The sequence below is a fragment of the Oncorhynchus gorbuscha genome, unplaced genomic scaffold, assembly GCF_021184085.1.
Source record: "Oncorhynchus gorbuscha isolate QuinsamMale2020 ecotype Even-year unplaced genomic scaffold, OgorEven_v1.0 Un_scaffold_830, whole genome shotgun sequence".
In the NCBI taxonomy this organism is placed as follows: domain Eukaryota; kingdom Metazoa; phylum Chordata; class Actinopteri; order Salmoniformes; family Salmonidae; genus Oncorhynchus; species Oncorhynchus gorbuscha.
In genome coordinates, this window is record NW_025745829.1 from 195,460 (window position 1) to 221,271 (window position 25,812).

General features: G+C 49.3%; 1 protein-coding gene across 1 annotated transcript in view; it reads left to right on the plus strand.

The window, feature by feature from the left end:
* Window positions 1-7,519: 7,519 nt before the first annotated feature.
* Window positions 7,520-25,812, plus strand: part of LOC124020476 (tetraspanin-18-like) — a 34,424-nt gene continuing 16,131 nt past the window's right edge. Inside the window, exon 1 of the mRNA XM_046335722.1 lies at window positions 7,520-7,636. Within this exon, the coding sequence (XP_046191678.1) occupies window positions 7,520-7,636 (117 nt within the window). The remainder of the gene's footprint in view (window positions 7,637-25,812) is intronic.

The following is a 25,812-nucleotide window of genomic DNA, read 5'->3' on the forward strand; positions in this document are numbered from 1 at the left end:
ATTATTAAGTAAAGTAGTGTACATTAGTAAAGTAGTGTATATTATTAAGTAAAGTAGTGTACAGTATTTATATTATTAAGAAATGTGGTGTAAATTAATTTTAGTAGTTTTACATTGGATTATTAAGTAAATGAGTTTAAAGTGCAGTTAGTGGTTTACTTCATCACTGTACCTTGGATTCAAGTCCTAATTTCATATTCTAATTTAGTAGTAGTACTTTCGAGTTGGAGATTTCTATGTCAATTCAAGGCCCGTGTGCGTGGATCTAAAGTTTGGATTCAGACGATAGACACCAAGCAGATTAAAGCAAGGATTAAATTCAAGGTCCGTCTGCGTGGATCTAAAGTTTGGATTCAGACGATAGACAGCAAGCAGATTAAGGCAAGGATTCAATTCAAGGTGTGTTATAGAGCAGCGCACTGTAACAGATTTATAAAGCTGAGGAGCCATCTCATCAGAGAGCAGAACTGAAACAGTCAGCTGAGGAGCCATCTCATCAGAGAGCAGAGCTGAAACAGTGAGCTGAGGAGCCATCTCATCAGAGAGCAGAGCTGAAACAGTCAGCTGAGGAGCCATCTCATCAGAGAGCAGAGCTGAAACAGTCAGCTGAGGAGCCATCTCATCAGAGAGCAGAGCTGAAACAGTGAGCTGTGGAGCCATCTCATCAGAGAGCAGAGCTGAAACAGTCAGCTGAGGAGCCATCTCATCAGAGAGCAGAGCTGAAACAGTCAGCTGAGGAGCCATCTCATCAGAGAGCAGAGCTGAAACACTTAGCTCTCCTCTGTCTACTCCTCCCTTCCCTCTCTTCTCTCCATTTGATTGGTATACATCTCAGACCTGGTGCTGGGGTATCATGGGGACTGGCTGGGCTGGTGGTGGGGTATCAAGGGGACTGGCTGACCTGGTGGTGGGGTATCAAGGGGACTGGCTGACCTTGTGGTGGGGTATCAATGGGACTGCCTGGTCTGGTGGTGGGGTATCAATGGGACTGGCTTACCTGGTGGTGGGGTGTCAAGGGGACTGGCAGGGCTGGTGGTGGAGTATCAAGGGGACTGGCTGACCTGGTGGTGGCGTATCAAGGGACTGGCAGACCTGGTGGTGGGGTATCAATGGGACTGGCAGGGCTGGTGGTGGGGTATCAAGGGGACTGGCAGGGCTGGTGGTGGGGTATCAAGGGGACTGGCTGGGCTGGTGGTGGGGTATCAAGGGGACTGGCAGGGCTGGTGGTGGGGTATCAAGGGGAGGCCGGCTCGGTCCTCCCCTCCCGCTCCGTGGCTCGATGACTCATTGCGAGCTCACAGAACAGGGCTCCGGGCAGCCGAGCGGAAATGGAGGAAAACTCGCCTCCCTGCGGACCTGGCATCCTTTCACTCCCTCCTCTCTACATTTTCCTCCTCTGTCTCTGCTGCTAAAGCCACTTTCTACCACTCTAAATTCCAAGCATCTGCCTCTAACCCTAGGAAGCTCTTTGCCACCTTCTCCTCCCCCCTGAATCCTCCTCCCCTCCCCCTCCTCCCTCTCTGCAGATGACTTCGTCAACCATTTTGAAAAGAAGGTCGACGACATCCGATCCTCGTTTGCTAAGTCAAACGACACTGCTGGTTCTGCTCACACTGCCCTACCCTGTGCTCTGACCTCTTTCTCCCCTCTCTCTCCAGATGAAACCTCGCGTCTTGTGACGGCCGGCCGCCCAACAACCTGCCCGCTTGACCCTATCCCCTCCTCTCTTCTCCAGACCATTTCCGGAGACCTTCTCCCTTACCTCACCTCGCTCATCAACTCATCCCTGACCGCTGGCTACGTCCCTTCCGTCTTCAAGAGAGCGAGAGTTGCACCCCTTCTGAAAAAACCTACACTCGATCCCTCCGATGTCAACAATTACAGACCAGTATCCCTTCTTTCTTTTCTCTCCAAAACTCTTGAACGTGCCGTCCTTGGCCAGCTCTCCCGCTATCTCTCTCTGAATGACCTTCTTGATCCAAATCAGTCAGGTTTCAAGACTAGTCATTCAACTGAGACTGCTCTCCTCTGTATCACGGAGGCGCTCCGCACTGCTAAAGCTAACTCTCTCTCCTCTGCTCTCATCCTTCTAGATCTATCGGCTGCCTTCGATACTGTGAACCATCAGATCCTCCTCTCCACCCTCTCCGAGTTGGGCATCTCCGGCGCGGCCCACGCTTGGATTGCATCCTACCTGACAGGTCGCTCCTACCAGGCGGCGTGGCGAGAATCTGTCTCCTCACCACGCGCTCTCACCACTGGTGTCCCCCAGGGCTCTGTTCTAGGCCCTCTCCTATTCTCGCTATACACCAAGTCACTTGGCTCTGTCATAACCTCACATGGTCTCTCCTATCATTGCTATGCAGACGACACACAATTAATCTTCTCCTTTCCCCCTTCTGATGACCAGGTGGTGAATCGCATGTCTGGCAGACATATCAGTGTGGATGACGGATCACCACCTCAAGCTGAACCTCGGCAAGACGGAGCTGCTCTTCCTCCCGGGGAAGGACTGCCCGTTCCATGATCTCGCCATCACGGTTGACGACTCCATTGTGTCCTCCTCCCAGAGCGCTAAGAACCTTGGCGTGATCCTGGACAACACCCTATTGTTCTCAACCAACATCAAGGCGGTGGCCCGTTCCTGTAGGTTCATGCTCTACAACATCCTCAGAGTACAACCCTGCCTCACACAGGAAGCGGCACAGGTCCTAATCCAGGCACTTGTCATCTCCCGTCTGGATTACTGCAACTCGCTGTTGGCTGGGCTCCCTGCCTGTGCCATTAAACCCCTTCAACTCATCCAGAACGCCGCAGCCCGTCTGGTGTTCAACCTTCCCAAGTTCTCTCACGTCACCCCGCTCCTCCGTTCTCTCCACTGGCTTCCAGTTGAAGCTCGCATCCGCTACAAGACCATGGTGCTTGCCTACGGAGCTGTGAGGGGAACGGCACCTCAGTACCTCCAGGCTCTGATCAGGCCCTACACCCAAACAAGGGCACTGCGTTCATCCACCTCTGGCCTGCTCGCCTCCCTACCACTGAGGAAGTACAGCTCCCGCTCAGCCCAGTCAAAACTGTTCGCTGCTCTGGCCCCCCAATGGTGGAACAAACTCCCTCACGACGCCAGGACAGCGGAGTCAATCACCACCTTCCGGAGACACCTGAAACCCCACCTCTTTAAGGAATACCTAGGATAGGATAAGTAATCACTCTCACCCCCCCCCCTTAAGATTTAGATGCACTATTGTAAAGTGACTGTTCCACTCGATGTCATAAGGTGGATGCACCAATTTGTAAGTCGCTCTGGATAAGAGCGTCTGCTAAATGACTTAAATGTAATGTAAATGACTGGCAGGGCTGGTGGTGGGGAATCAAGGGGACTGGCTGGGCTGGTGGTGGGGTATCAAGGGGACTGGCAGGGCTGGTGGTGGAGTATTAAGGGGACTGGCTGACCTGGTGGTGGGGTTTCAAGGGGACTGGCAGACCTTGTGGTGGGGTATCAAGGGGACTGTTAGACCTGATGGTGGGGTATGTAAATGTATCAAGGGGACTGTTCGTCCTGGTGGTGGGGTATCAAGGGGACTGGCAGACCTGGTGGTGGGGTATCAAGGGGACTGGCAGACCTGGTGGTGGGGTATCAAGGGGACTGGATGACCTGGTGGTGGCGTATCAAGGGACTGGCAGACCTGGTGGTGGGGTATCAAGGGGACTGGCAGGGCTGGTGGTGGGGTATCAAGGGGACTGGCAGGGCTGGTGGTGGGGTATCAAGGGGACTGGCCTGGCTGGTGGTGGGGTATCAAGGGGACTGGCTGGGCTGGTGGTGGGGTATCAAGGGGACTGGCAGGGCTGGTGGTGGAGTATTAAGGGGACTGGCTGACCTGGTGGTGGGGTTTCAAGGGGACTGGCAGACCTGGTGGTGGGGTATCAAGGGGACTGTTAGACCTGGTGGTGAGGTATCAAGGGGACTGGCAGACCTGGTGGTGGGGTATCAAGGGGACTGGATGACCTGGTGGTGGGGTATCAAGGGGACTGTTAGACCTGGTGGTGGGGTATCAAGGGGACTGGATGACCTGATGGTGGGGTATCAAGGGGACTGGCTGACCTGGTGGTGGGGTATCAAGGGGACTGGCTGACCTGGTGGTGGGGTATCAAGGGGACTATTAGACCTGATGGTGGGGTATCAAGGGGACTGGCTGACCTGGTGGTGGGGTATCAAGGGGACTGGATGACCTGATGGTGGGGTATCAAGGGGACTGGCTGACCTGGTGGTGGGGTATCAAGGGGACTGGATGACCTGGTGGTGGGGTATCAAGGGGACTGGCTGACCTGGTGCTCGGGTATCATGGGACTGGCAGACCTGGTGCTGGGGTATCAAGGGGACTGGCAGGGCTGGTGGTGGGGTATCAAGGGGACTAGCAGGGCTGGTGGTGGGGTATCAAGGGGACTGGCAGGGCTGGTGGTGGGGTATCAAGGGGACTGGCAGGGCTGGTGGTGGGGTATCAAAGGGACTGGCACGGCTGCTGGTGGGTTTATCAAGGGGACTGGCTGGGCTGGTGGTGGGGTATCAAGGGGACTGGCAGGGCTGGTGGTGGGGTATCAAGGGGACTGGATGACCTGGTGGTGGGGTATCAAGGGGACTGGCAGACCTGGTGGTGGGGTATCAAGGGGACTGGCTGACCTGGTGGTGGGGTTTCAAGGGGACTGGCAGACCTGGTGGTGGGGTATCAAGGGGACTGGATGACCTGGTGGTGGGGTATCAAGGGGACTGGCAGACCTGGTGGTGGGGTATCAAGGGGACTGGCAGACCTGGTGGTGGGGTATCAAGGGGACTGGCAGACCTGGTGGTGGGGTATCAAGGGGACTGGCAGGGCTGGTGGTGGTGTATCAAAGGGACTGGCACGGCTGGTGGTGGGTTTATCAAGGGGACTGGCTGGGCTGGTGGTGGGGTATCAAGGGGACTGGCTGACCTGGTGGTGGGGTATCAAGGGGACTGTTAGACCTGGTGGTGGGGTATCAAGGGGACTGGCTGACCTGGTGGTGGGGTATCAAGGGGACTGTTAGACCTGGTGGTGGGGTATCAAGGGGACTGGCAGACCTGGTGGTGGGGTATCAAGGGGACTGGCTGACCTGGTGGTGGGGTATCAAGGGGACTGTTAGACCTGGTGGTGGGGTATCAAGGGGACTGGCTGACCTGGTGGTGGGGTATCAAGGGGACTGGCAGGGCTGGTGGTGGGGTATCAAGGGGACTGGATGACCTGGTGGTGGGGTATCAAGGGGACTGGCTGACCTGGTGGTGGGGTATCAAGGGGACTGGCAGACCTGGTGGTGGGGTATCAAGGGGACTGGCTGACCTGGTGGTGGGGTATCAATGAGTCTGGCTGTGACAGCACACTCCGGTGACCTGGAGAGATTTTCTAAACTCTTCTAATGTGTTTTATAAAGTGTCATTTCGTTCATTCATTCTTTCATTCATATATCTCCTCTTCATCTCTCAAAACCACCAAATTGAAATGGTTTTGTTTGTGTACGTCAATTTCTAAGTTACTGCAGATGGGGTTGACGTAAAGACGTGTGGTTTGTGAGGAGGACAGTTAAGTGGTTGTGTCTGTTTTAGAATAGCCTACTCTATTGGGGTGGCAGGTAGCCAAGTGGTTAGAGCGTTGGACTTGTAACCGCAAGGTAGTAAGATCAAATCCCAGAGCTGACAAGGTAAAAAGGTTCTCATTCTGCCCCTGAACAAGGCAGTTAACCCACTGTTCATAGGCTGTCATCAAACATAAGTTTTGTTCTTAATTGACTTGCCTCATTAAATAAAGGTTTAAAAAAAATCCTCAGGTTGACATAATGACTCTGGAAAACAACAGGCATTGATGGGGTTTATGGGTACACACAGTATGTACAGTACATCTTAACATTTGACGTTTGGTTTGGTTTTAAACTCTGCTGTCCCCCGTTTTCACTTCCCACAGAGGTTTTTTAAAGAAGATATTTTTACACTGAGAATTAACGGAATAAAGATGGTGAGATAAAGAGAATGAAGAGAGAGATCTGCCAGGGCCTGAACTGTGTCTCTGTGATGTCGGCCCAGAGTCATAAAGCTACTAGAGGTAGACAGAGACACAGACAGTACGGAGACACACAGTACAGAGTTTACCTCAGGAAAACCCCTTCTCCTCTCTTACACAGACAGTACAGAGTTCACCTCAGAAAAACCCCTTCTCCTCTCTTACACAGAGAGTACAGAATTTACCTCAGAAAAACCCCTTCTCCTCTGTTACACAGACAGCAGTACAGAGTTTACCTCAGGAAAACCCCTTCCCCTCTCTGACACAAACAGCAGTACAGAGTTTACCTCAGGAAAACCCCTTCCCCTCTGACACAAACAGCAGTACAGAGTTTACCTCAGGAAAACCCCTTCTCTCTGACACAGACAGTACAGAGACAGACAGTACAGAGTTTACCTCAGGAAAACCCCTTCCCCTCTCTGACACAGACAGTACAGAGACAGACAGTACAGAGTTTACCTCAGAAAAACCCCTTCACCTCTCTTACACAGACAGTACAGAGACAGACAGTACAGAGTTTACCTCAGGAAAACCCCTTCCCCTCTCTGACACAGACAGTACAGAGACAGACAGTACAGAGTTTACCTCAGGAAAACCCCTTCTCCTCTCTTACACAGACAGCAGTACAGAGTTTACCTCAGGAAAACCCCTTCAACTCTCTTACACAGACAGTACAGAGACAGACAGTACAGAGTTTACCTCAGAAAAACCCCTTCCCCTCTCTGACACAGACAGTACAGAGACAGACAGTACAGAGTTTACCTCAGGAAAACCCCTTCTCCTATCTGACACTGGAGCTGAACCAGAGTCACAAATGGCTCCCTGTTTTCTATAAAGTGCACTACCTTTGACCCCTCCAGGCTCCGCTTTTAATAGGGAATAGGGTGCAGGGGCGTCGATCAGAAGCAGTGCACTATGTAGGCAGTGAAGAGTACACCGTTAACGTGAGGGAACGTAAAAACCTCTCAAATAAAACTCTAATCTGGATCATGTCAGTCGGGTGGCCAAAAATATGCCGCGCGTGACACTATATAAACTAAACCTTAAACTATAACCCAAATAAACTCTTGAGGATTTCCAGTATTTCCGTTGCATTCTTCTCCTAGTCTGGAGCAGCACACTTTGAGGATTGTTTAACCGTCTTGTTATTATCATACTGCTCTCAAGGACTGAGAGAGAGAGTGGATCCTTTCATCAGACTAAAGATAGTGGAGGAGGAGATAATGGAGGAGGAGGTGGAGCACATAATGGAGGAGGAGGTGGAGCAGATAATGGAGGAGGAGGTGGAGCAGATAATGGAGGAGGAGGTGGAGCAGATAATGGAGGAGGTGGAGCAGATAATGGAGGAGGAGGTGGAGCAGATAATGGAGGAGGAGGAGATAATGGAGGAGGAGGTGGAGCAGGAGATAGTAGTGAAGGAGGAGGTGGAGCAGATAATGGAGGAGGAGGAGATAATGGAGGAGGAGGTGGAGCAGATAATGGAGTGGGAGCAGGAGATAGTAGTGAAGGAGGAGGTGGAGCAGATAATGGAGGAGGAGGAGATAGTGGAGGAGATAGTAGTGAAGGAGGAGGTGGAGGAGATAATGGAGGAGGAGGTGGAGGAGATAATGGAGGAGGAGGTGGAGGAGATAATGGAGGAGGAGGAGATAGTGGAGGAGATAGTAGTGAAGGAGGAGGTGGAGCAGTAGATAATGGAGGAGGAGGTGGAGCAGGAGATAGTAGTGAAGGAGGAGGTGGAGGAGATAATGGAGGAGGAGGTGGAGCAGGAGATAGTAGTGAAGGAGGAGGTGGAGGAGGAGATAGTAGTGAAGGAGAAGGAGGAGGTGGAGCAGATAATGGAGAAGGAGGTGGAGGTGGAGGAGATAATGGAGGAGGATGTGGAGCAGATAATGGAGGAGGTGATAGTAGTGAAGGAGGAGGTGGAGGAGGAGATAGTAGTGAAGGTGGAGGAGGAGGTGGAGGAGGAGATAGTAGTGAAGGTGGAGGAGGAGAAGGAGGTGTACGAAGAAGTAGCTGTGTTCTGATTGATTTTTAAATATAATATTTATATATTTTTTAATTTTACCCCTTTTTCTCCACAATTTCGTGGTATCCAATTGTTTTAGTAGCTACTATCTTGTCTCATCGCTACAACTCCCGTACTCCCGTACGGGCTTGGGAGAGACAAAGGTTGAAAGTCATGTGTCCTTCGATACACTGCTTCTTAACACAGCGCGCATCCAACCCAGCCGCACCAATGTGTCGGAGGAAACACCGTGCACCTGGCAACCTTGGTTAGCGAGCACTGCGCTCGGGCCCGCCACAGGAGTCGCTGGTGCGCGATGAGACAATGACATCCCTACCGGCCAAGCCCTCCCTAACCCGGACGACGCTAGGCCAATTGTGCGTCGCCCCACGGACCTCCCGGTCGCTGCCGGTTACGACAGAGCCTGGGCCCGAAACCAGAGTGTCTGGTGGCACAGTACAGCGCCCTTAACCACTGCGCCACCCGGGAGGCCGTGTTCTGATTGATGAAGGAAATCTGAATCCAATGTTCTCTGTCCTGTGAGAAAACACTTCCTGTATACGCTGCACCTCCTCAAACTCCACCGCTAGACACCTCCTAGTGTCTAGCAGTGGGGCTGGGGGAGGCTAGGAGAGGTGGGGCTGGGGGAGGCTAGGAGGTGGCTAGGAGGTGGGGCTGGGGAGGCTAGGAGGTGGGGCTGGGGGAGGCTAGCGGTGGGGCTGGGGGAGGCTAGGAGGTGGGGCTGGGGGAGGCTAGGAGGTGGGGCTGGGGGAGGCTAGCAGTGGGGCTGGGGAGGCTAGGAGGTGGGGCTGGGGGAGGCTAGCGGTTGGGCTGGGGGAGGCTAGGAGGTGGCTAGCGGTGGGGCTGGGGGAGGCTAGGAGGTGGGGCTGGGGGATGCTAGGAGGTGGGGCTGGGGAGGCTAGGAGGTGGGGCTGGGGGAGGCTAGCGGTGGGGCTGGGGGAGGCTAGGAGGTGGCTAGCGGTGGGGCTGGGGGAGGCTAGGAGGTGGCTAGAGGTGGGGCTGGGGGAGGCTAGGAGGTGGGGCTGGGGGAGGCTAGGAGGTGGGGCTGGGGGAGGCTAGAGGTGGGGCTGGGGAGGCTAGAGGTGGGGCTGGGGGAGGCTAGGAGGTGGGGCTGGGAGGCTAGGAGGTGGGGCTGGGGGAGGCTAGGAGGTGGCTAGCGGTGGGGCTGGGGGAGGCTAGCGGTGGGGCTGGGGGAGGCTAGGAGGTGGCTAGCGGTGGGGCTGGGGGAGGCTAGGAGGTGGCTAGCGGTGGGGCTGGGGGAGGCTAGCGGTGGGGCTGGGGGAGGCTAGGAGGTGGCTAGAGGTGGGGCTGGGGGAGGCTAGAAGGTGGGGCTGGGGGAGGCTAGGAGGTGGGGCTGGGGAGGCTAGAGGTGGGGCTGGGGGAGGCTAGAGGTGGGGCTGGGGGAGGCTAGAGGTGGGGCTGGGGGAGGCTAGGAGGTGGGGCTGGGGGAGGCTAGGAGGTGGCTAGCGGTGGGGCTGGGGGAGGCTAGGAGGTGTCTAGCGGTGGGGCTGGGGGAGGCTAGGAGGTGGCTAGGGGTGGGGCTGGGGGAGGCTAGGAGGTGGGGCTGGGGGAGGCTAGGAGGTGGGGCTGGGGGAGGCTAGGAGGTGGCTAGCGGTGGGGCTGGGGAGGCTAGGAGGAGGCTAGCGGTGGGGCTGGGGAGGCTAGGAGGTGGCTAGCGGTGGGGCTGGGGGAGGCTAGGAGGTGGGGCTGGGGGGCTGGGGGAGGCTAGGAGGTGGCTAGCGGTGGGGCTGGGGAGGCTAGGAGGTGGCTAGCGGTGGGGCTGGGGGAGGCTAGGAGGTGGCTAGCGGTGGGGCTGGGGGAGGCTAGGAGGTGGCTAGCGGTGGGGCTGGGGAGGCTAGGAGGTGGCTAGCGGTGGGGCTGGGGGAGGCTAGCGGTGGGGCTGGGGGAGGCTAGGAGGCGGCTAGGGGTGGGGCTGGGGGAGGCTAGGAGGTGGCTAGCGGTGGGGCTGGGGGAGGCTAGGAGGTGTCTAGCGGTGGAGTTTGAGGAAATCTATTCCCTAGATTTAATTGTGGATTGAGATGCTTAATGTGAGTCTGGAAGGAGAGTTTACAGTCTAACCAGACACCTAGGTATTTGTAGTTGTCCACATATTCTAAGTCAGAACCGTCCAGAGGAGTGATGCTAGTCGGGCGGGAGGGTGCCAAACATACCCTCATAAAACTGACTATCCTACCAATCATTGACTGACCTATCCTTGGCGATGTCATTTACAAAATAGCCTCCAACACTCTACTCAGCAAACTGGATGTATTCTATCACAGTGCCATCCTTTTAGTCACCAGAGCCCCATATACTACCCACCTCTGTGATCTGTACGCTCTCGTTGGTTGGTCCTCGCTACATATTAATCACCAAACCCACTGGTTCCAGGTCATAAATAAATCTATGCTAGGTAAAGTCCCGCCTTATCTCAGCTCACTGGTCACCATAGCAGCACCCACCCGTAGCACGCGCTCCAGCAGGTATATTTCACTGGTCATCCCCAAAGCCAACTCCTCCTTTGGCCGCCTTTCCTTCCAGTTGTCTGCTGCCAATGACTGGAACGAATTGCAAAAATCACTGAAGCTGGAGTCTCATATCTCCCTCTCTAACTTTAAGCATCAGCTGTCAGAGCAGCTTACTGATCACTGCACCTGTTGACCCTGAAGAGGTTTGGTGTGTGCTTCGTTTCTGAGTAGATATGAATTTGTTCTTTAACTGACATGCCTAGTTAAATAAAGATAAATAAGGAGTCTCTGGCTTGGTGAGCACAGCAGAATCGATCAGGGCTAGTGACAGAAACACACACACAAACCACACACTCTATAACATGGGTCTATTGAAACCACACACTCTATAACATGGGTCTATTGAAACCACACACTCTATAACATGGGTCTATTGAAACCACACACTCTATAACATGGGTCTATTGAAACCACACACTCTATAACATGGGTCTATTGAAACCACACACTCTATAACATGGGTCTATTGAAACCACACACTCTATAACATGGGTCTATTGAAACCACACACTCTATAACATGGGTCTATTGAGCTCTACACCTGAGGGAGGGCCAGTATTCTGCTGTAAATGGCTTTAGGGAACTGCTGCTCTCTGAGGAGGAGGGGAAGAATAGAGAGGAGGAGAGAGGAATGAGAGGAGAAGAGAGGAGGAGGAGAGAGGAGAAGAGAGGAGGAGGAGAGAGGAATGAGAGGAGAATAGATAGGAGAGGAGGAGAATAGAGAGGAGGAGGAGAATAGAGAGGAGGAGGAGAATAGAGAGGAGGAGGAGGAGGAGGAGAGAGGAGGAGAATAGAGAGGAGGAGGAGAATAGAGAGGAGGAGAATAGAGAGGAGGAGAATAGAGAGGAGGAGAGAGAGAGGAGGAGAATAGAGAGGAGGAGAATGGAGAGGAGGAGAGAATAGAGAGGAGGAGGAGAGGAGAGGAGGAGAGGAGGAGAATAGAGAGAGGAGGAGGAGAGGAGGAGGAGAGGAGAGGAGGAGAATAGAGAGGAGGAGAATAGAGAGGAGAGGAGGAGAGAGGAGAGGAGGAGAATAGAGAGGAGGAGGAGAGGAGAGGAGGAGAATAGAGAGGAGAGGAGGAGAATAGAGAGGAGGAGGAGAGAGGAGGAGGAGAATAGAGAGGAGGAGAATAGAGAGGAGAGGAGGAGAATAGAGAGGAGGAGGAGAGGAGGAGAATAGAGAGGAGGAGGAGAGGAGGAGAATAGAGAGGAGGAGGAGAGGAGGAGAATAGAGAGGAGGAGAATAGAGAGGAGGAGGAGAGGAGGAGAATAGAGAGGAGGAGGAGAGAGGAGGAGGAGAATAGAGAGGAGGAGAATAGAGAGGAGAGGAGGAGAATAGAGAGGAGAGAGGAGGAGAATAGAAAGGAGAGGAGGAGAATAGAGAGGAGAAGAGAGAGGAGAGGGAGAAAGAGTGGAGGAGAATAGAGAGGAGAGGAGAAGAAGAGTGGAGGAGAGGAGGAGAATAGAGAGGAGTGGAGGAGAAGAGTGGAGGAGAATAGAGAGGAGAGGAGGAGAAGAGTGGAGGAGAATAGAGAGGAGAGGAGGAGAAGAGTGGAGGAGAATAGAGAGGACAAGAGAGAGGAGAGGAGGAGAAGAGTGGAGGAGAGGAGGAGAATAGAGAGGGGGAGGAGAGGAGAGGAGGAGAATAAAGAGGAGAAGAGAGGAGGAGAATAGAGAGGAGAGGAATGAGAGGAGAATAGAGAAGAGAGGATGAGGATGGAGAGGAAAGAAGGAAAGGAGGAGAGTAGAGGAGAGAGGGGGGGGAGATAGTGAAGGGAATTATTTCTGTCCATCTTCTATTTGGCAGTGTGAAATCGTCCAGCTGCCCCTAGTCCTATTTTAAACAGGAACCACAGCTGCAGAGTGGGACACTGGAGTTGTGTGTGTGTGTGTGTGTGTGTGTGTGTGTGTGTGTGTGTGTGTGTGTGTGTGTGTGTGTGTGTGTGTGTGTGTGTGTGTGTGTGTGTGTGTGTGTGTGTGTGTGTGTGTGTGTGTGTGTGTGTGTGGTCAGACAGACAGCACACTGCCTATCTAAGGGCAGACAGACAGCACACTGCCTATCTAAGTGACGAGGTCAGACAGACAGCACACTGCCTATCTAAGTGACGAGGTCAGACAGACAGCACACTGCCTATCTAAGTGACGAGGTCAGACAGACAGCACACTGCCTATCTAAGTGACGAGGTCAGACAGACAGCACACTGCCTATCTAAGTGACGAGGTCAGACAGACAGCACACTGCCTATCTAAGTGACGAGGTCAGACAGACAGCACACTGCCTATCTAAGTGACGAGGTCAGACAGACAGCACACTGCCTATCTAAGTGACGAGGTCAGACAGACAGCACACTGCCTATCTAAGTGACGAGGTCAGACAGACAGCACACTGCCTATCTAAGTGACGAGGTCAGACAGACAGCACACTGCCTATCTAAGTGACGAGGTCAGACAGACAGCACACTGCCTATCTAAGTGACGAGGGCAGACAGACTGCACACTGCCTATCTAAGTGACGAGGTCAGACAAGACTGCACACTGCCTATCTAAGGGCAGACAGACTGCACACTGCCTATCTAAGGGCAGACAGACTGCACACTGCCTATCTAAGGGCAGACAGACTGCACACTGCCTATCTAAGGGCAGACAGACTGCACACTGCCTATCTAAGGGCAGACAGACTGCACACTGCCTATCTAAGGGCAGACAGACTGCACACTGCCTATCTAAGGGCAGACAGACAGCACACTGCCTATCTAAGTGACGAGGTCAGACAGACAGCACACTGCCTATCTAAGTGACGAGGTCAGACCGACAGCACACTGCCTATCTAAGTGACGAGGTCAGACAGACAGCACACTGCCTATCTAAGTGACGAGGTCAGACAGACAGCACACTGCCTATCTAAGTGACGAGGTCAGACAGACAGAACACTGCCTATCTAAGTGACGAGGTCAGACAGACAGCACACTGCCTATCTAAGGGCAGACAGACAGCACACTGCCTATCTAAGTGACGAGGTCAGACAGACAGCACACTGCCTATCTTAAGTGACGAGGTTTGTGTCGTCTGAACGGTGTCACTGCAGCATGTGAAGTGAGTCAGCTGTGACAGGTGGCAGCAGGTGGCGTCGTCCTGGTCAACACCATCATAGCTGGAAGAGACTGTTGGTCCTCATCACACCAGGATCCACTGATTCTGACGAAGTATAACACATCCTCCCACACGGTCCCCACATGACACAGAGTCGCTCACGAGTCACTCGGGGACTCAGCCTGGCAGTGACAGGTTCCCACAATCTCTTGGGGACTGACATCTCTCTGCGCTTAGCTTTTACTCTCTCATGTCTGTCCTTGTATCTCCTTGTTGTGGAAGAGAGGAGACGACGGCTCTTCTCACCTCAGTCTCTAAGAGGACGTATTTAACTTCTCTAGAGCCCAAAGACCCGTAGGTGAACTGCAGCTCATCCATCCTGGAGACACGCGATGGCATAACCTTCTTTTGTTTTATGTTGTACAGGGCTCTATGCTTCTCAGTAATTAACAGGCCTCCCTCTCTCTCTCTCTCTGTGTGTGTGTGTGTGTGTGTGTGTGTGTGTGTGTGTGTGTGTGTGTGTGTGTGTGTGTGTGTGTGTGTGTGTGTGTGTGTGTGTGTGTGTGTGTGTGTGTGTGTGTGTGTGTGTGTGTGTGTGTGTGTGTGTGTGTGTGGGTCTGTGTCAGTGCCATGTGTGTCAAGTGTGTTTCTGCAGGGGTCCTCATTTTTGTGAGTACATGCTGCACAGGGAACAGCCATGGAGGGGGACTGTCTGAGTTCTGTGTCAATGTTCTCATGTTCATCTTCTGCTGTCTGATTTTTGTCTGAGTACATGCTGTCTGATGTTCTGCTTTATCCTGTTCTACTGTCTGATGTTCTGCTGTCTGATGTTCTGTCTGATGTTCTGTCTGATGTTCTGCTGTCTGATGTTCTACTGTCTGATGTTCTACTGTCTGATGTTCTGCTGTCTGATGTTCTACTGTCTGATGTTCTGATGTTCTGCTGTCTGATGTTCTGCTGTCTGATGTTCTGCTGTCTGATGTTCTACTGTCTGATGTTCTGTCTGATGTTCTGCTGTCTGATGTTCTGCTGTCTGATGTTCTGTCTGATGTTCTACTGTCTGATGTTCTGCTGTCTGATGTTCTACTGTCTGATGTTCTGCTGTCTGATGTTCTACTGTCTGATGTTCTGCTGTTCTGATGTCTGATGTTCTGCTGTCTGATGTTCTGCTGTCTGATGTTCTGCTGTCTGATGTTCTGCTGTCTGATGTTCTGATGTCTGATGTTCTGATGTTCTGCTGTCTGATGTTCTGCTGTTTGATGTTCTGTTGTCTGATGTTCTGCTGTCTGGTGTTCTGCTGTCTGGTGTTCTGATGTTCTGCTGTCTGATGTTCTGTTCTCTGATGTTCTACTGTCTGCCGTTCTGTTGTCTGATGTTCTACTGTCTGATGTTCTGCTGTCTGATGTTCTGTTGTCTGATGTTCTACTGTCTGATGTTCTACTGTCTGATGTTCTACTGTCTGATGTTCTGCTGTCTGATGTTCTGATGTTCTGCTGTCTGATGTTCTGCTGTCTGATGTTCTGATGTTCTGCTGTCTGATGTTCTGCTGTCTGATGTTCTGCTGTTCTGTTGTCTGATGTTCTATTGTCTGATGTTCTGTTGTCTGCTGTTCTGTTGTCTGATGTTCTGCTGTCTGATGTTCTACTGTCTGATGTTCTGCTGTCTGATGACCTGATGTTCTACTGTCTGATGTTCTGCTGTCTGATGTTCTGCTGTCTGATGTTCTGCTGTCTGATGTTCTACTGTCTGATGTTCTACTGTCTGATGTTCTGCTGTCTGATGTTCTGCTGTCTGATGTTCTACTGTCTGATGTTCTGCTGTCTGATGTTCTGCTGTCTGATGTTCTGCTGTCTGATGTTCTGATGTTCTGCTGTCTGATGTTCTGCTGTCTGATGTTCTGATGTTCTGCTGTCTGATGTTCTGATGTTCTGCTATCTGATGTTCTGCTGTCTGATGTTCTACTGTCTGATGTTCTACTGTCTGATGTTCTGCTGTCTGATGTTCTGCTGTCTGATGTTCTACTGTCTGATGTTCTGCTGTCTGATGTTCTGCTGTCTGATGTTCTGCTGTCTGATGTTCTGATGTTCTGCTGTCTGATGTTCTGCTGTCTGATGTTCTGATGTTCTGCTGTCTGATGTTCTGATGTTCTGCTGTCTGATGTTCTGCTGTCTGATGTTCTACTGTCTGATGTTCTGCTATCTGATGTTCTGCTGTCTGATGTTCTGCTGTCTGATGTTCTGTTGTCTGATGTTCTGTTATCTGATGTTCTGCTGTCTGATGTTCTGCTGTCTGATGTTCTGCTGTCTGATGTTCTGCTGTCTGATGTTCTGCTGTTCTGCTGTCTGATGTTCTGCTGTCTGATGTTCTGCTGTCTGATGTTCTGATGTTCTGCTGTCTGATGTTCTGCTGTCTGATGTTCTGCTGTCTGTTGTTCTGCTGTCTGATGTTCTGTTGTCTGATGTTCTGTTGTCTGATGTTCTGCTGTCTGATGTTCTGCTGTCTGATGTTCTACTGTCTGATGTTCTGTTGTCTGATGTTCTGTTGTCTGATGTTCTGTTGTCTGATGTTCTGCTGTCTGATGTTCTGCTGTCTGATGTCCTGATGTTCTACTGTCTGATGTTCTGCTGTCTGTTGTTCTGCTGTCTGTTGTTCTGCTGTCTGATGTTCTGCTGTCTGATGTTCTGCTGTCTGATGTTCTGCTGTCTGATGTTCTGCTGTCTGATGTTCTGTTGTCTGATGTTCTGCTGTCTGATGTTCTGTTGTCTGATGTTCTGTTGTCTGATGTTCTGCTGTCTGTTGTTCTGCTGTCTGATGTTCTGTTGTCTGATGTTCTGTTGTCTGATGTTCTGCTGTCTGATGTTCTGCTGTCTGATTGTTCTGTTGTTCTGTCTGATGTTCTACTGTCTGATGTTCTGCTGTATGATGTTTTACTGTCTGATGTCCTGATGTTCTACTGTCTGATGTTCTGCTGTCTGATGTTCTGCTGTCTGATGTTCTACTGTCTGATGTTCTGCTGTCTGATGTTCTGCTGTCTGATGTTCTACTGTCTAATGTCCTGATGTTCTACTGTCTGATGTTCTGCTGTCTGATGTTCTGCTGTCTGATGTTCTGTTGTTCTGCTGTCTGGTGTTCTGCTGTCTGATGTTCTGTTGTTCTGCTGTCTGGTGTTCTGCTGTCTGATGTTCTGCTGTCTGATGTTCTGATTTTCTGCTGTCTGATGTTCTGTTGTCTGATGTTCTGCTGTCTGATGTTCTGCTGTCTGATGTTCTGCTGTCTGATGTTCTGCTGTCTGATGTTCTACTGTCTGTTGTTCTGCTGTCTGTTGTTCTACTGTCTGATGTTCTGCTATCTGATGTTCTGCTGTCTGATGTTCTGTTGTCTGATGTTCTACTGTCTGATGTCCTGCTGTCTGATGTTCTACTGTCTGATGTCCTGATGTTCTACTGTCTGATGTTCTACTGTCTGATGTTCTGCTGTCTGATGTTCTACTGTCTGATGTTCTCCTGTCTGATGTTCTCCTGTCTGATGTTCTCCTGTCTGATGTTCTGTTGTCTGATGTTCTACTGTCTGATGTTCTACTGTCTGATGTTCTGCTGTCTGATGTTCTACTGTCTGATGTCTGATGTTCTGCTGTCTGATGTTCTGCTGTCTGATGTTCTGCTGTCTGATGTTCTACTGTCTGATGTTCTGCTGTCTGATGTTCTACTGTCTGATGTTCTACTGTCTGATGTTCTGCTGTCTGATGTTCTACTGTCTGATGTTCTGCTGTCTGATGTTCTACTGTCTGATGTTCTGCTGTTCTGATGTCTGATGTTCTGCTGTCTGATGTTCTGCTGTCTGATGTTCTGCTGTCTGATGTTCTGCTGTCTGATGTTCTGATGTCTGATGTTCTGATGTTCTGCTGTCTGATGTTCTGCTGTTTGATGTTCTGTTGTCTGATGTTCTGCTGTCTGGTGTTCTGCTGTCTGGTGTTCTGATGTTCTGCTGTCTGATGTTCTGTTCTCTGATGTTCTACTGTCTGCCGTTCTGTTGTCTGATGTTCTACTGTCTGATGTTCTGCTGTCTGATGTTCTGTTGTCTGATGTTCTACTGTCTGATGTTCTACTGTCTGATGTTCTACTGTCTGATGTTCTGCTGTCTGATGTTCTGATGTTCTGCTGTCTGATGTTCTGCTGTCTGATGTTCTGATGTTCTGCTGTCTGATGTTCTGCTGTCTGATGTTCTGCTGTTCTGTTGTCTGATGTTCTATTGTCTGATGTTCTGTTGTCTGCTGTTCTGTTGTCTGATGTTCTGCTGTCTGATGTTCTACTGTCTGATGTTCTGCTGTCTGATGACCTGATGTTCTACTGTCTGATGTTCTGCTGTCTGATGTTCTGCTGTCTGATGTTCTGCTGTCTGATGTTCTACTGTCTGATGTTCTACTGTCTGATGTTCTGCTGTCTGATGTTCTGCTGTCTGATGTTCTACTGTCTGATGTTCTGCTGTCTGATGTTCTGCTGTCTGATGTTCTGCTGTCTGATGTTCTGATGTTCTGCTGTCTGATGTTCTGCTGTCTGATGTTCTGATGTTCTGCTGTCTGATGTTCTGATGTTCTGCTATCTGATGTTCTGCTGTCTGATGTTCTACTGTCTGATGTTCTACTGTCTGATGTTCTGCTGTCTGATGTTCTGCTGTCTGATGTTCTACTGTCTGATGTTCTGCTGTCTGATGTTCTGCTGTCTGATGTTCTGCTGTCTGATGTTCTGATGTTCTGCTGTCTGATGTTCTGCTGTCTGATGTTCTGATGTTCTGCTGTCTGATGTTCTGATGTTCTGCTGTCTGATGTTCTGCTGTCTGATGTTCTACTGTCTGATGTTCTGCTATCTGATGTTCTGCTGTCTGATGTTCTGCTGTCTGATGTTCTGTTGTCTGATGTTCTGTTATCTGATGTTCTGCTGTCTGATGTTCTGCTGTCTGATGTTCTGCTGTCTGATGTTCTGCTGTCTGATGTTCTGCTGTTCTGCTGTCTGATGTTCTGCTGTCTGATGTTCTGCTGTCTGATGTTCTGATGTTCTGTCTGATGTTCTGCTGTCTGATGTTCTGCTGTCTGTTGTTCTGCTGTCTGATGTTCTGTTGTCTGATGTTCTGTTGTCTGATGTTCTGCTGTCTGATGTTCTGCTGTCTGATGTTCTACTGTCTGATGTTCTGTTGTCTGATGTTCTGTTGTCTGATGTTCTGTTGTCTGATGTTCTACTGTCTGATGTTCTACTGTCTGATGTTCTGATGTTCTACTGTCTGATGTTCTGCTGTCTGATGTTCTGCTGTCTGATGTTCTGCTGTCTGATGTTCTGCTGTCTGATGTTCTGCTGTCTGATGTTCTGCTGTCTGATGTTCTGCTGTCTGATGTTCTGCTGTCTGATGTTCTGTTGTCTGATGTTCTGCTGTCTGATGTTCTGTTGTCTGATGTTCTGTTGTCTGATGTTCTGCTGTCTGTTGTTCTGCTGTCTGATGTTCTGTTGTCTGATGTTCTGTTGTCTGATGTTCTGCTGTCTGATGTTCTGCTGTCTGATGTTCTGCTGTCTGATGTTCTACTGTCTGATGTTCTGCTGTATGATGTTTTACTGTCTGATGTCCTGATGTTCTACTGTCTGATGTTCTGCTGTCTGATGTTCTGCTGTCTGATGTTCTACTGTCTGATGTTCTGCTGTCTGATGTTCTGCTGTCTGATGTTCTACTGTCTAATGTCCTGATGTTCTACTGTCTGATGTTCTGCTGTCTGATGTTCTGCTGTCTGATGTTCTGTTGTTCTGCTGTCTGATGTTCTGCTGTCTGATGTTCTGTTGTTCTGCTGTCTGATGTTCTGCTGTCTGATGTTCTGCTGTCTGATGTTCTGATTTTCTGCTGTCTGATGTTCTGTTGTCTGATGTTCTGCTGTCTGATGTTCTGCTGTCTGATGTTCTGCTGTCTGATGTTCTGCTGTCTGATGTTCTACTGTCTGTTGTTCTGCTGTCTGTTGTTCTGCTGTCTGATGTTCTGCTATCTGATGTTCTGCTGTCTGATGTTCTGTTGTCTGATGTTCTACTGTCTGATGTTCTGCTGTCTGATGTTCTACTGTCTGATGTCCTGATGTTCTACTGTCTGATGTTCTACTGTCTGATGTTCTGCTGTCTGATGTTCTACTGTCTGATGTTCTCCTGTCTGATGTTCTCCTGTCTGATGTTCTCCTGTCTGATGTTCTGTTGTCTGATGTTCTACTGTCTGATGTTCTACTGTCTGATGTTCTGCTGTCTGATGTTCTACTGTCTGATGTCTGATGTTCTGCTGTCTGATGTTCTGCTGTCTGATGTTCTGCTGTCTGATGTTCTACTGTCTGATGTTCTGATGTTCTACTGTCTGATGTTCTGCTGTCTGATGTTCTGCTGTCTGATGTTCTACTGTCTGATGTTCTACTGTCTGATGTTCTGCTGTCTGATGTTCTGCTGTCTGATGTTCTACTGTCTGATGTTCTGACTGTGATGTTCTGCTGTCTGATGTTCTACTGTCTGATGTTCTGATGTTCTGATGTCTGATGTTCTGCTGTCTGATGTTTGACTGTCTGATGTTCTGTGTCTGATGTTTTGCTGTCTGATGTTCTACTGTCTGATGTTCTACTGTCTGATGTTCTGCTGTCTGATGTTCTGCTGTCTGATGTTCTGCTGTCTGATGTTCTGCTGTCTGATGTTCTGCTGTCTGATGTTCTGCTGTCTGATGTTCTACTGTCTGATGTTCTGCTGTCTGATGTTCTGCTGTCTGATGTTCTGCTGTCTGATGTTCTGCTGTCTGATGTTCTGACTGTCTGATGTTCTGCTGTCTGATGTTCTGATGTTCTGCTGTCTGATGTTCTGCTGTCTGATGTTCTGCTGTCTGATGTTCTGCTGTCTGATGTTCTGCTGTCTGATGTTCTGCTGTCTGATGTTCTGCTGTCTGATGTTCTACTGTCTGATGTTCTGTTGTCTGATGTTCTGTTGTCTGATGTTCTGCTGTCTGATGTTCTGCTGTCTGATGTTCTGCTGTCTGATGTTCTGATGTTCTACTGTCTGATGTTCTGCTGTCTGATGTTCTGCTGTCTGATGTTCTGCTGTCTGATGTTCTGCTGTCTGATGTTCTGCTGTCTGATGTTCTGCTGTCTGATGTTCTGCTGTCTGATGTTCTGTGTGTGTTCTGATGTTCTGCTGTCTGATGTTCTGTTGTCTGATGTTCTGTTGTCTGATGTTCTGCTGTCTGTTGTTCTGCTGTCTGATGTTCTGTTGTCTGATGTTCTGTTGTCTGATGTTCTGCTGTCTGATGTTCTGCTGTCTGATGTTCTGCTGTCTGATGTTCTACTGTCTGATGTTCTGCTGTCTGATGTTCTGCTGTCTGATGTTCTGTCTGATGTTCTACTGTCTGATGTTCTGCTGTCTGATGTTCTGTCTGATGTTCTGTCTGATGTTCTGCTGTCTGATGTTCTGCTGTCTGATGTTCTACTGTCTGTCCTGATGTTCTGCTGTCTGATGTTCTGCTCTGATGTTCTGCTGTCTGATGTTCTGTTGTTCTGCTGTCTGGTGTTCTGCTGTCTGATGTTCTGTTGTTCTGCTGTCTGTCTGATGTTCTGCTGTCTGATGTTCTGCTGTCTGATGTTCTGATTTTCTGCTGTCTGATGTTCTGTTGTCTGATGTTCTGCTGTCTGATGTTCTGCTGTCTGATGTTCTGCTGTCTGATGTTCTGCTGTCTGATGTTCTACTGTCTGATGTTCTGCTGTCTGTGATGTTCTACTGTCTGATGTTCTGCTGTCTGATGTTCTGCTGTCTGATGTTCTGTTGTCTGATGTTCTACTGTCTGATGTTCTGCTGTCTGATGTTCTACTGTCTGATGTCCTGATGTTCTACTGTCTGATGTTCTACTGTCTGATGTTCTGCTGTCTGATGTTCTACTGTCTGATGTTCTGTCTGATGTTCTGCTGATGTTCTGTGTCTGATGTTCTGCTGTCTGATGTTCTGCTGTCTGATGTTCTGACTGTCTGATGTTCTACTGTCTGATGTTCTGTCTGTCTGATGTTCTACTGTCTGATGTCTGATGTTCTGCTGTCTGATGTTCTGCTGTCTGATGTTCTGCTGTCTGATGTTCTACTGTCTGATGTTCTGCTGTCTGATGTTCTACTGTCTGATGTTCTACTGTCTGATGTTCTGCTGTCTGATGTTCTACTGTCTGATGTTCTGCTGTCTGATGTTCTGACTGTCTGATGTTCTGCTGTTCTGATGTCTGATGTTCTGCTGTCTGATGTTCTGCTGTCTGATGTTCTGCTGTCTGATGTTCTGCTGTCTGATGTTCTGATGTCTGATGTTCTGATGTTCTGCTGTCTGATGTTCTGCTGTCTGATGTTCTGTTGTCTGATGTTCTGCTGTCTGGTGTTCTGCTGTCTGATGTTCTGATGTTCTGCTGTCTGATGTTCTGTTCTGATGTTCTGTCTGCCGTTCTGTTGTCTGATGTTCTGCTGTCTGATGTTCTGCTGTCTGATGTTCTGTTGTCTGATGTTCTACTGTCTGATGTTCTACTGTCTGATGTTCTACTGTCTGATGTTCTGCTGTCTGATGTTCTGATGTTCTGCTGATGTTCTGATGTTCTGCTGTCTGATGTTCTGCTGTCTGATGTTCTGATGTTCTGCTGTCTGATGTTCTGCTGTCTGATGTTCTGCTGTTCTGTTGTCTGATGTTCTATTGTCTGATGTTCTGTTGTCTGCTGTTCTGTTGTCTGATGTTCTGCTGTCTGATGTTCTACTGTCTGATGTTCTGCTGTCTGATGACCTGATGTTCTACTGTCTGATGTTCTGCTGTCTGATGTTCTGCTGTCTGATGTTCTGCTGTCTGATGTTCTACTGTCTGATGTTCTACTGTCTGATGTTCTGCTGTCTGATGTTCTGCTGTCTGATGTTCTACTGTCTGATGTTCTGCTGTCTGATGTTCTGCTGTCTGATGTTCTGCTGTCTGATGTTCTGATGTTCTGCTGTCTGATGTTCTGCTGTCTGATGTTCTGATGTTCTGTGTCTGATGTTCTGATGTTCTGTCTGATGTTCTGCTGTCTGATGTTCTACTGTCTGATGTTCTACTGTCTGATGTTCTGCTGTCTGATGTTCTGCTGTCTGATGTCTGATGTTCTACTGTCTGATGTTCTGCTGTCTGATGTTCTGCTGTCTGATGTTCTGCTGTCTGATGTTCTGATGTTCTGCTGTCTGATGTTCTGCTGTCTGATGTTCTGATGTTCTGCTGTCTGATGTTCTGATGTTCTGCTGTCTGATGTTCTGCTGTCTGATGTTCTACTGTCTGATGTTCTGCTGTCTGATGTTCTGCTGTCTGATGTTCTGCTGTCTGATGTTCTGTTGTCTGATGTTCTGTTGTCTGATGTTCTGCTGTCTGATGTTCTGCTGTCTGATGTTCTGCTGTCTGATGTTCTGCTGTCTGATGTTCTGCTGTTGATGTTCTGCTGTCTCTGTCTGATGTTCTGCTGTCTGATGTTCTGCTGTCTGATGTTCTGATGTTCTGCTGTCTGATGTTCTGCTGTCTGATGTTCTGCTGTCTGTTGTTCTGCTGTCTGATGTTCTGTTGTCTGATGTTCTGTTGTCTGATGTTCTGCTGTCTGATGTTCTGCTGTCTGATGTTCTACTGTCTGATGTTCTGTTGTCTGATGTTCTGTTGTCTGATGTTCTGTTGTCTGATGTTCTGCTGTCTGATGTTCTGCTGTCTGATGTCCTGATGTTCTACTGTCTGATGTTCTGCTGTCTGTTGTTCTGCTGTCTGTTGTTCTGCTGTCTGATGTTCTGCTGTCTGATGTTCTGCTGTCTGATGTTCTGCTGTCTGATGTTCTGCTGTCTGATGTTCTGTTGTCTGATGTTCTGCTGTCTGATGTTCTGTTGTCTGATGTTCTGTTGTCTGATGTTCTGCTGTCTGTTGTTCTGCTGTCTGATGTTCTGTTGTCTGATGTTCTGTTGTCTGATGTTCTGCTGTCTGATGTTCTGCTGTCTGTTGTTCTGCTGTCTGATGTTCTACTGTCTGATGTTCTGCTGTATGATGTTTTACTGTCTGATGTCCTGATGTTCTACTGTCTGATGTTCTGCTGTCTGATGTTCTGCTGTCTGATGTTCTACTGTCTGATGTTCTGCTGTCTGATGTTCTGCTGTCTGATGTTCTACTGTCTAATGTCCTGATGTTCTACTGTCTGATGTTCTGCTGTCTGATGTTCTGCTGTCTGATGTTCTGTTGTTCTGCTGTCTGGTGTTCTGCTGTCTGATGTTCTGTTGTTCTGCTGTCTGGTGTTCTGCTGTCTGATGTTCTGCTGTCTGATGTTCTGATTTTCTGCTGTCTGATGTTCTGTTGTCTGATGTTCTGCTGTCTGATGTTCTGCTGTCTGATGTTCTGCTGTCTGATGTTCTGCTGTCTGATGTTCTACTGTCTGTTGTTCTGCTGTCTGTTGTTCTACTGTCTGATGTTCTGCTATCTGATGTTCTGCTGTCTGATGTTCTGTTGTCTGATGTTCTACTGTCTGATGTCCTGCTGTCTGATGTTCTACTGTCTGATGTCCTGATGTTCTACTGTCTGATGTTCTACTGTCTGATGTTCTGCTGTCTGATGTTCTACTGTCTGATGTTCTCCTGTCTGATGTTCTCCTGTCTGATGTTCTCCTGTCTGATGTTCTGTTGTCTGATGTTCTACTGTCTGATGTTCTACTGTCTGATGTTCTGCTGTCTGATGTTCTACTGTCTGATGTCCTGATGTTCTGCTGTCTGATGTTCTGCTGTCTGATGTTCTGCTGTCTGATGTTCTACTGTCTGATGTCTTGATGTTCTACTGTCTGATGTTCTGCTGTCTGATGTTCTGCTGTCTGATGTTCTACTGTCTGATGTTCTACTGTCTGATGTTCTGCTGTCTGATGTTCTGCTGTCTGATGTTCTACTGTCTGATGTTCTACTGTCTGATGTTCTGCTGTCTGATGTTCTACTGTCTGATGTCCTGATGTTCTACTGTCTGATGTTCTGCTGTCTGATGTTTGACTGTCTGATGTTCTACTGTCTGATGTTTTGCTGTCTGATGTTCTACTGCCTGATGTTCTACTGTCTGATGTTCTGCTGTCTGATGTTCTGCTGTCTGATGTTCTGCTGTCTGATGTTCTACTGTCTGATGTTCTGCTGTCTGATGTTCTACTGTCTGATGTTCTACTGTCTGATGTTCTGCTGTCTGATGTTCTGCTGTCTGATGTTCTACTGTCTGATGTTCTGCTGTCTGATGTTCTACTGTCTGATGTTCTGCTGTTCTGATGTCTGATGTTCTGCTGTCTGATGTTCTGCTGTCTGATGTTCTATTGTCTGATGTTCTGCTGTCTGATGTTCTACTGTCTGATGTTCTCCTGTCTGATGTTCTCCTGTCTGATGTTCTACTGTCTGATGTCCTGATGTTCTACTGTCTGATGTTCTACTGTCTGATGTTCTGCTGTCTGATGTTCTACTGTCTGATGTTCTCCTGTCTGATGTTCTCCTGTCTGATGTTCTCCTGTCTGATGTTCTGTTGTCTGATGTTCTGTTGTCTGATGTTCTACTGTCTGATGTTCTGCTATCTGATGTTCTGCTGTCTGATGTTCTGTTGTCTGATGTTCTACTGTCTGATGTCCTGCTGTCTGATGTTCTACTGTCTGATGTCCTGATGTTCTACTGTCTGATGTTCTACTGTCTGATGTTCTGCTGTCTGATGTTCTACTGTCTGATGTTCTACTGTCTGATGTTCTCCTGTCTGATGTTCTCCTGTCTGATGTTCTCCTGTCTGATGTTCTGTTGTCTGATGTTCTACTGTCTGATGTTCTACTGTCTGATGTTCTGCTGTCTGATGTTCTACTGTCTGATGTCCTGATGTTCTGCTGTCTGATGTTCTGCTGTCTGATGTTCTGCTGTCTGATGTTCTACTGTCTGATGTCTTGATGTTCTACTGTCTGATGTTCTGCTGTCTGATGTTCTGCTGTCTGATGTTCTACTGTCTGATGTTCTGCTGTCTGATGTTCTGCTGTCTGATGTTCTGTTGTCTGATGTTCTGTTGTCTGATGTTCTGCTGTCTGATGTTCTGCTGTCT